Source organism: Colias philodice, chromosome 32 (genome assembly GCF_061535455.1).
Source record: "Colias philodice isolate Cphi_HAF_F1 chromosome 32, ilColPhil1 Martin Lab GWU primary, whole genome shotgun sequence".
Taxonomy (NCBI): domain Eukaryota; kingdom Metazoa; phylum Arthropoda; class Insecta; order Lepidoptera; family Pieridae; genus Colias; species Colias philodice.
Window position 1 is genome coordinate 2,598,762 of NC_143117.1, and position 10,587 is coordinate 2,609,348.

Here is a 10,587-nt window from a genome sequence, read left to right on the forward strand (position 1 = left end):
GAAGACGTTTTGTTATCCTAACTTAATCTTATATATTATATTATATTAAGATTATATCGATTTTAATGTTATATCATGTTAAGATAAAATGTCATCTTATACGCCAATCCTATAGAAGACCCCTAAGATTAGTTCCAAACAATTTATTACTATCATTTTTTTTTTGTATTTTTGTTACCTTTATAATTTTTTTTTCTTTTTTAAATATTTTTTTTTATTTTTTAATAATAATTAAATGTAAGAAGAAATGTTCTATTACATAGTTATTTAAGACTACTTAATTTCTACTTATATTTAATTAATAATAATAATTAGTTAGATGTGATAGTAAGATTAATTTTATATTATCAGGCATATTATGCAATACGTAACTAAATTATCTTAAAATTTATATAATACGCTACGGATACAATAAATCTTTTTGTTTGGTTTTCATGTTTATTTAATTTTTTTGTGATTTTTTATTACACTTCACCGTTTTGTCTAAAATAACATGTGATTTAAATAGCACAACAGTGGGGCGTATTTTTAATAATAATTTTTTTAATGTTTATTTTATATAGGTATAATTAAGCCTTTCTATCTTATAATATTACCTTCTATCTACCTATCTACCTTTTACCTTAATAATATGCCTGATAACTTTTGCTCCCTCTTCACGAATATTTATAACCTTCTTGAAGAAAGTAAATTCATGAAAAGGTTTGGAGAGCTCCACCGCCGCATTCCAACGTGAACTTCGACCATTAAAATAAGTCCCCCGGAATTATCTTTTTATAAACTAATTCCATATGCAATTAATTAAGCATATACATACGCATTTTTGAATTAAGGTTAAGTAGACAAAAATATTTTTGCAATTCCGTTTACCCTACCTTTAAGAGATATAGGGCAAACGTGTTATACTTTTGTTTCAATAATCAAGTTTTTGCGAACTAATAATTCAGTTTTCTGGCGAAGATCTTTTTAACACGCTTGTTTTAACTTCACAAATAAGTTTATAATATGTAACCGTCTCTTTACTTTGCGATTTTGATAAACTTATTAATGATCTGTGATAAAAATAATTTCATGAGTTTAAGTGTGTTCTTTAACTTTACAAATTATTTTTGTTATTCTCCTTCACCGGGAATCGAATCCAAGACCTCTCGATAACCACTATTTAAGAAGGTAAGCATAAAGCACGGTCACAATAGCACTGGTCGCGCCAATATAAAAATATACGTAAATATATTCTCGATATGAAAGTGGACTGTATTTAGATCTACGTGGTGTTAGCAAAGAGGGATAGACGGGATCATACGGCACGTACCTCGTCGGAGGGAGTAGCGTCCAGAACACACGCGCCGCCACGCGGTCAGGGTCCTCCAGCTCGCGGCGGGCAAGAACGGCGTCCAGTCCCACACTCCACACAAACACACACGCGGCGGTGAGCGCGACCAAGGGCCGGGGCACGGGATACCCCGGTGATGTTACAAGGGCACAATGCCTGATGATCTAGAGAGCCTCGTGGAAGCTCTCCGGCGGTGGCCGAGTCCCGAACCTCGCGAAGGAACGGAGCGAACCCGACTGACTCCAGCGACAAGCACGTCGCGTTCACGTCTTATTGGACGTGTCACGTGGTTAGTGACCACGCGATGATTGGTTGTGCTCGTATGTAGGGAAGGATGAAGGAACACACCACAAATAATAAACGTTTAATTTCTACATTTACTATTTTAATTATATTGGCGTTACCATATCCACCCGCCCTAAATGGGTCACCATTTAAAACCAATCATAAGATACAGCGAAAAACTATGACTCTAGGATCGCATAATGCGCGCGGGTTAATAAAAGTCCTAAGAGCCACGGCGGTAATATAAATAACAAGTTCTATGGCTCTAGGATCGCGTAATGCGAGCGGTGTATAAAAATTCCTAAAGTCACGGCGGTATTACAACTAACAAATTCTATGACTCTAGGATCGCGTAAAGCGAGCGGGGTATAAAAAATTCCTAAAGTCACGGCGGTATTATAACTAAGAAATTATAAACGAAAGCGGTGCAAAAACTTAAAATTAAACTTAACTAACTGCGGTAATATATTAATGCGATATAACTATTGTCTTGGAAGCGGACATAAACGAACGACCGGGCGAAGGTAAGTTCCCTTGGCGGTTCTAACTGTACAAACGCGCGCGACGTCGTCCTTTGAAGGATGTACTTTCTCTACGATGGCTAAAGACCAGGTTAGGGGCGGTGCATTATCATTTATTACAACCACGACCGTTCCAGGAGTAATAGGTGTGGAAGGCGTATTCCATTTCTGCCTAACCTGCAAACCGTGTAAGTATTCCATTCTCCAACGTTTCCAAAACGACTGAACTAACTTGTTCAGTAGCGAAAACCTATCAAGCAAACTGACGTGATCAGATTTGACTTGAGGTGCGGGTAAAGCTAATAAAAGCGCGGTAATTAAAATAACACGAAACAAATGCGTTATGATATTCATATATTTAATATGATAATAGTCAATGATCATGATAATTATGTGATCATTGCGCGGTAATATCACTGGATGCTTATGTGCATATTCCAGGGCGGAATCGCTTAGGCGTCCGATGAGGATAAGTCTGTTGCGAATAAAAGGCCTCAAGCGGTTGAGAGCCTGCGAATAAAATTTATAAAAGAGTATATTAGAATACTCCTCTGCAAAATATTTATTTTGCAGGGCGGGAATAATTTTATTCTCAGCGAAATTAAGGTCCTCTACGGTCATCATAACACCGCGGCGGGATAATAATATAAGGAACCTATAAATATAAAATACACGACGCGCCGAGACGCGAAGGGCGGTATCGTATAAAGCGCAATGCTTTATAGGCGGGCACACAGTGTGCGCTAATAATTTTCGTTCGGGAATGTCTGCAATAGAATCACCATCGAGACTCCTAAGAGGCCAATCAGATGGGTCCGAACGAGCCCACTGGGGTCCGTGGAACCACAGAGGGTGCGGTACGAGATTTTGTGGCGTAATGCCACGCGAAAGAATGACAGCGGGAATTTCAATACCAGAAACATGGTAGAAGTTATCTGATGGGATGTTATACACGACTGTGGGAGCAACGAAGCCCATCATGTCCCACAGACGGGCGGCAATTGACAAGATGGAGTGCTTAGTGCACATCACATCGGCGGGAGCGGTAATTTTAAAAATAAAACAATTATGAACAGTAGACCAATGCAGACCAAGTAATTTATGTTGCACGGTCTTATCAAACTCCACCGCGGAGGGTAAAAGTTTGTGCGAAGCGGGAAGATTATCTAACACATTTTTGCTATTACTATTCCATTTAATAAGATCCCACTGAGCTCCCTTAAACAAATCGATGAGCTGCTGCGACGCGGAAACTGCTTCACATTCCGTGGGAATAGAGAAGGCGATATCATCCATATACAACGAGGAAGACGCAATGCCACTCGCGAGCGGATATTTCGCGCCGTCATCTTCTACGAGCTGTCTTACCGTGCGCAGTGCATGATAAGGACTAGACTTGATGCCGAAGCAAACTCGATTAAATTGATAAAGAAGTAGCGGATCCTGCGGGCTGAAACGATATAAAAAACATTGAAAACGACGATCAAACTCACGCACGAATATCTGCAGAAATTGTTGGCGGCAATCGGCGGTCATGGCAATCGCGTGGAGACGAAAACCTAAAATTATTGTAAACAAATTGCCTTGTAAATTCGGCCCAACATGCAGAAGGTCATTCAACGAACGCTGGCTTCCAGAAGTTGGCATGCTAGCATCTAAAACCATGCGCAGCTTAGTCGACGATTTATCCTCGCGCAGAACAGCGTGATGCGGTATAATATAAATAGGTGTAGGGTCACGCGGATCATACGGAGGCGCGGGTGAAATATAATTTTTCGTTAGATAATCTTTTATGACGTCATCATATGCCAACCTTAATTTAGGTGAAGCCTGTAGCCTTCTTTCGAGGCACATGAAACGCTTGCGGGCAATATTAAATGAGTCACCGAGAGTGTAGAAATCATCCTTAAATGGAAGCGAAACAATATATCTGCCACTCACGGGGTCGCGGGTTGTAGTTAATTTATAATATTCTTCACATTCAACATCATCGGGATGTTGAACGGGCGGTGCGGTAGGAAGCTCCTCGAGCTCCCAGAAACGCCTGACTAATGAGTCAATAGCGGCGGTCTCTTGAACGTGACAACACGTCAAGGGCGGTTTATGTATGTTAGGTATGGTGGGTACTGAACCCATTATTACATAGCCTAACACCGTGCGCAATGCAGCGGGCGCCGACGAGTCACGAGATGCATGAACTACGTCGGGGAGAAGCAGATGAGGGAACAGAGAAGCACCGATTAATAAATCGATTTTGTTTGGCGTACCAAAACTCTCATCTGCGAGCGGTAAATGCGAAATATTCGATAAGACAGAAGTGTCTATAACAGCGGTAGGTAATAAATCCGTAACATGATCAACAACTAGCGGTGAAATATTAAAAGATATGTTGTTGTCAAGACGCGAATAAAATTTTATATTTACGGAATTACTATTTACAATTTTTTCTGAACCACCGAACCCCTTAATAATAGTACGTTCGGTTTTCTGCGGTTTAATACCTAAACGTTCACAACATTCATTCGTAATGAAGTGACTTTGCGAAGCGGAATCTAAAAGCGCGCGAATAATAAGCCGTTCGCCTTTACAATTATAAGCTACGACTTCAGCGGTTGATAATAAAATAGTATGTTGTTTATTCGCGGGCGCGTTGCATTGAAATGTGTTATCAGTATCAGCTGTATAGCTAGCGGTACATAGCGCAATGTCGGAGCGGACGCACTCGCCCGACGGCTGTGACGGCGCAGGCAACGGCGGTGTGCTGCGCGGCGGGGGGTGAGACGCAGGCGCGGGAATGGAAGATTCGCGTTTCAAATGTAACATTGTATGATGTTTTAATTTACAAACGCGACAATTAGAATTAGACGAACAACTAGAAACTCGATGTTTTATACTGAGACAATTTATACACGCGTTTCTATCCTTTACGTATTTCAAACGTTCCTGCGGACTCATTTTGTGAAAACTTGAACATTTAAATAAATGTTGATGCGTAATATTTGTACAAAGACAACTATAAGCGGAATCAGCGGTTGTTACGTAAGACTGATACGTCTTAGGCGGTGCGGAAGAAATATTATTTGAACTGCGGTTATAATTATTATACTTTCGAGGCGGTTTATTTATTCCCGAATTTGTGGAAGGATGAATGCGTTCTAATACCTTCGCACGAGTTTGAATAAATTGAACTAAGTTATCAAAAGTAGGCATTTCACTACCAAACTCAGTCTCGAAAGCGCGAACAGTATCTGAGTCTAACTTCTTCAACGCGATATGAACAATCATTAAATCTGTAATATTATCTAACTTTATATTTTGTAAGGCGCGCACTGCGCTAATAAAGTTATCTGTAAATAAATCAAAGTTTGTTGCGGACGGAGAATGCAAAGGTTTAAAATCAAACATTTGATTTAAATACGCGGAAACCAACATACGTTTATCATCATATTTATCTTTTAAAGTTTGTAAAATTAAATTATAATTTTCAGCGGAGGGGGTTATACCAGCTATAACAGTTGTGGCCTTCCCCGTTAATTTACCTAGTAAATAATATAAACGCTCGGCATCTGTAAGGCCGGGATTGTTATGAACAATTGATTCAAAATTCGAAAGAAACAGCGGAAATGAGCGAATATCACCCGAAAATGGTACTAATTCAATAGGCGGTAATTTAGGCCTATTTTTATGCGAATTATTAATATCTCCGTGTGACGGACTTGGTTGCGAATATTGTGATTTAATTCTTTTAATCCTGCCATACAAAGACTCGAATGCAACGAGGCTTTTATAATCAGGTTTCGCGGCGGGAATTAATGATAATAAACGAATATTATATTCATCTAAACATTGTTTATAATCATCGCGTAATGATTCTACCTGCGCGGACTCGTCAAGGAAACTTTCCATAAGCGCAGCGTTGTTTTGAATGTTCAAAGACAAATCATAAATTCTTTGCACCATTTCGAATATAATTTCGCGTTTAGCTAATAACATGGATAACTGCGAATCATTTATATCTTCCGAATCATTAACATCCGAAGCGTCACTATCAGGTAACTTAGTCATTTTCTTAGGCGGCATTTTTAATAACAAAAGTATATATTCAAACAGAGAATGTTACAATACAAGTTACAATAACAAGTAATACGACTAAATAAAGTAGGTCAGCGACGCAAGCGTAATATGAACCGAGTATGAATTTTCAATATGGTCGGATTATAACAGCGGATCGCGGAATGACCTAGATAACGTTATAAATTTCGAGCGCGGGTAGTGGATAAATAAATATGATGAAATATGTTCGATTTATAATGATTTTAGCGTTATAACTGCGGATAAACGATATGAATATAGTTTTAATTAACTATTTTAATAATAATATACGCGTAACTTAATGTTACGGGCGGAATAAAATATATTTTAAGCAAAAAATAATAGATGACGCAATGTCGATCTATGCGGTATATTATAGTTATTTCACAATGAATGTACTATTAAATCGCTTATTAGGGCCTACAATGAGTATCCTAATAAGGGCGGGTTTAAAATATATTTTATATGAATAGTAGAAGACGCATTGTCGTTCTATTCTATGCGGTCAGCGGTATATTAAATAGTATTTCGCATTGAAGATACTACTAATCGCTTATTAGGTCCTACACAATGAGTATCCTAATAAGGGCGGTGGAATCATCAGGTATTATCCGGCTCGAAGTGACCACTCAATGGTCGCGCCAATATAAAAATATACGTAAATATATTCTCGATATGAAAGTGGACTGTATTTAGATCTACGTGGTGTTAGCAAAGAGGGATAGACGGGATCATACGGCACGTACCTCGTCGGAGGGAGTAGCGTCCAGAACACACGCGCCGCCACGCGGTCAGGGTCCTCCAGCTCGCGGCGGGCAAGAACGGCGTCCAGTCCCACACTCCACACAAACACACACGCGGCGGTGAGCGCGACCAAGGGCCGGGGCACGGGATACCCCGGTGGTGTTACAAGGGCACAATGCCTGATGATCTAGAGAGCCTCGTGGAAGCTCTCCGGCGGTGGCCGAGTCCCGAACCTCGCGAAGGAACGGAGCGAACCCGACTGACTCCAGCGACAAGCACGTCGCGTTCACGTCTTATTGGACGTGTCACGTGGTTAGTGACCACGCGATGATTGGTTGTGCTCGTATGTAGGGAAGGATGAAGGAACACACCACAAATAATAAACGTTTAATTTCTACATTTACTATTTTAATTATATTGGCGTTACCAAGCACAAAAATAATAAAAGACAAAAATGCCATAGCAAAATCCGTCCGCTAGTTTGGCCACGACGCGGACGTGCTTATAAATTCATTGATAGCCTATTTTACACTTTCTGATTAATATATTCATGCAATATATATCATTGCAGTCGATAGATAAGTGAAATAAAACATATCCAGAAGTTTTAATCAAAATAAATATACAAGCTGAATTATTTAGTTTACTTTAACGTGGAGCCCCAACCCCGCTCCATCGGTATGAACTCCAACCATAACCTGTACATGAGTCCTCCTAGACATGTTTTCGCCACGCTTTATATACAATTACTACTCACTATTCGCATGCAATATCTACAATTACAACTATAATGTGGTTCACAGATTATATTTACAAACAGCATTAGTATGCAGTAAATCTTAAAGTAGTTTTTCACTAGGAGAATCAATTCGCATTGTTTTGCGCGATGCATTCGCGATTTCGCCAGCATTAACATTACATTTTTGCAGTTATAGGAGAATGGGTCTCCAGCCACCTCACTCATCATAGTATAGCATACTGTGCCATGCTGATCTTCCGTGAGGATGAGATGATTTCCTTCTGATGTTGATGATGATAATTTGATTCTAATTTTGTTATAAGAAAAATTGCGTTCAGAACCGCCGATGTTTTGGGTGTCAATCAAAATGGGACATATGTGCCAATTATTCTACTAACTTTTGAGAAACGACTTCGAGATTTGCAATATACTAATACATACTTTATATATGAATTCTTTAGTGAGTAGAATACTCACTAAAGAATTCTACTCTACGAAAGAAGTTACTGCTCAGGTCAATAGTAGCTTTCTCTTGTAGGTGTTGTGACCACTTAATGAACCTAGGCAATAATTTCTTTATCAATAATTTCATGAACTTCTCTTTTAATCGGGCTTTGGATATTTAGGATTGAAAATTCATGTGTTTATTTTACTTCGTTGTTAATGCTGCCAGGCTGTTGAAGAAATTTGGCGTTTATAGACTTCGTGGGCTCGCAGTATTTCTATCACTTGTATAGTTTGATATTCTTTGGTTAGAAGCATCATGAGATTTATAATTTGTCTAATTTGAGAAATATCAAAAGACCAGTTCATGAAATTAGTTTGGCAGCTCCGCCCCGCTAGCCAACGTGGACTTCAACCATATCTACAAGTCCCCCGGATCACGCTTATATTGTTATAAATAAAAAGTATATAACATAAGTCATTGGCACAGATGCATGAATGGAAAGAAGAAAAAATATCCTTGTAATCTACAAAATTCTTTACTGAGAGAAAACTACGCAATAATAAAATAACTAACCAAGCGCGTAGGCAAAAGCAATTCATATTCAAGTCATATTAAAATATCTGTGCACATTCTTATAAATAAATATAAGAGCAACTATATATTCAATAATTTGTATGTTATATATTATTACACAATATATTATACAATTTTTCTCAAATGTGGAGCCCCAACCCCGCTCCGCCGATGTGAACTCCAACCAATATACAGGGTGTTCCGCAATGAATGAATAATTTTACACTAGCGGGTAGTGGACGATGTGGCGGTACATAAAAATATATTTCATGTTAAGTGTCAAAGGGTTGTATTGGTTGGAATATTCGAAAACGACCAATATCTCGAAAACTGCTGTAGGTACTTTTACGTTACTTATAATATACTAGCGGTCCGCCCCGGCTTCGCCCGTGGTACCTACATTTTTACGTTTTTTTTCATAAGAACCATCCTCGTACTTCAAGGAATAGATTCCGCAGCGCACGCGATGACAGAATTTTTTACACCTTGGGTTACATTATTGCATTTTTGGTAAGGATCTCTAATTTTTTTTGAAAATGCAATATAGCCTATGTTGCTCAGTGAAGATGCAGCTTTCTAATGTTGAAAGAATTTTTGAAATCGGTCCAGTAGTTTATGCGTGAAAACTATACATACATACATACATACATAATTACAAACCTTTCCTCTTTATAATATTATTATTATTATTATATATAGATATAGATAAAGATATATAGATATAGATATATAGATATAGATTTTTCTAAACCGCGACAACGTGCTCTATCCGCAGGTACCTCATAATCCATTCAATACGCTACACCCTGTGTTTGAGTCCTCCCAATGAAATGATTTCGCCATGCACACAAAACATTTTAAAATATAAAAGAAAAATAAGTACCATTCTTACGTGATAATGATATTTACAATGCTATTGTTAAACCTATTCGGCATTTAGTTTAACAGTGACGTGTTATGATCGTGAATGAATGAAATAAAAATTCAATGAATTTATGCGAGTTTCCTAACCTAACATACATACATACATAATTACAAACCTTTCCTCTTTATAATATTATTATATAGAATATAGATATATAGATATAGATATATAGATATATAGATATATATATATATATAGATATAGATATATAGATATAGATTTTTCTTAACCGCGACAACGTGCTCTATCCGCAGGTACCTCATAATCCATTCAATACGCTACACCCTGTGTTTGAGTCCTCCCAATGAAATGATTTCGCCATGCACACAAAACATTTTAAAATATAAAAGAAAAATAACGTCTTACGTGATAATGATATTTACAATGCTATTGTTAAACCTATTCGGCATTTAGTTTAACAGTGACGTGTTATGATCGTGAATGAATGAAATAAAAATTCAATGAATTTATGCGAGTTTCCTAACCTAACTGCAGCCTTTTGGGTAATAACTTTTCTATATCTTAATGTAATTCTTACCGCTATACATATATACATAACCTAACCTATAACGTTAGTTTTAGCATAGGAACTGAAATTATAATTCACCAAGAGGATTATTTTAATTTAAGTTTAGTATTACTTCACGCACCGGAGATAAAATCGATTCGTTAATTTTTGAGTATCTATGTAACACTGTTATAAATGTTTGCTCGTGGTTTGCTCCGTCGAGAAACTACCATCTATTTCAATATAGTTAAATTAGTTAATTTCATTTCAGTTCACAAAATGCAAAGTGGTAAAATCATTACAAAACAATAAAAAAATTCAACGCGTGTCATTCAGGAGACTTTTTCAAAATAAAAACAAAATATTATCTAATCATTTAAGTGACACGAGAAAAAAAAATAATTTGGAAAATCCAAAAG

The 10,587-nt window shown here is 37.7% G+C and overlaps 1 protein-coding gene across 1 annotated transcript; it reads right to left on the reverse strand.

Moving 5' to 3' along the window:
- Positions 1-966: 966 nt before the first annotated feature.
- Positions 967-7,392, reverse strand: LOC149474955 (uncharacterized). The gene has a single exon (XM_089714023.1). The coding sequence runs from the start codon at positions 6,217-6,219 to the stop codon at positions 2,101-2,103; it is 4,119 nt and encodes a 1,372-aa protein (XP_089570149.1). The 5' UTR covers positions 6,220-7,392; the 3' UTR covers positions 967-2,100.
- Positions 7,393-10,587: the final 3,195 nt, after the last annotated feature.

Excerpts from the sequence above, each read along its gene's own strand:
- LOC149474955 (XM_089714023.1), bottom strand. The coding sequence starts at position 6,219 with ATGCCGCCTAAGAAAATGACTAAGTTACCTGATAGTGACGCTTCGGAT.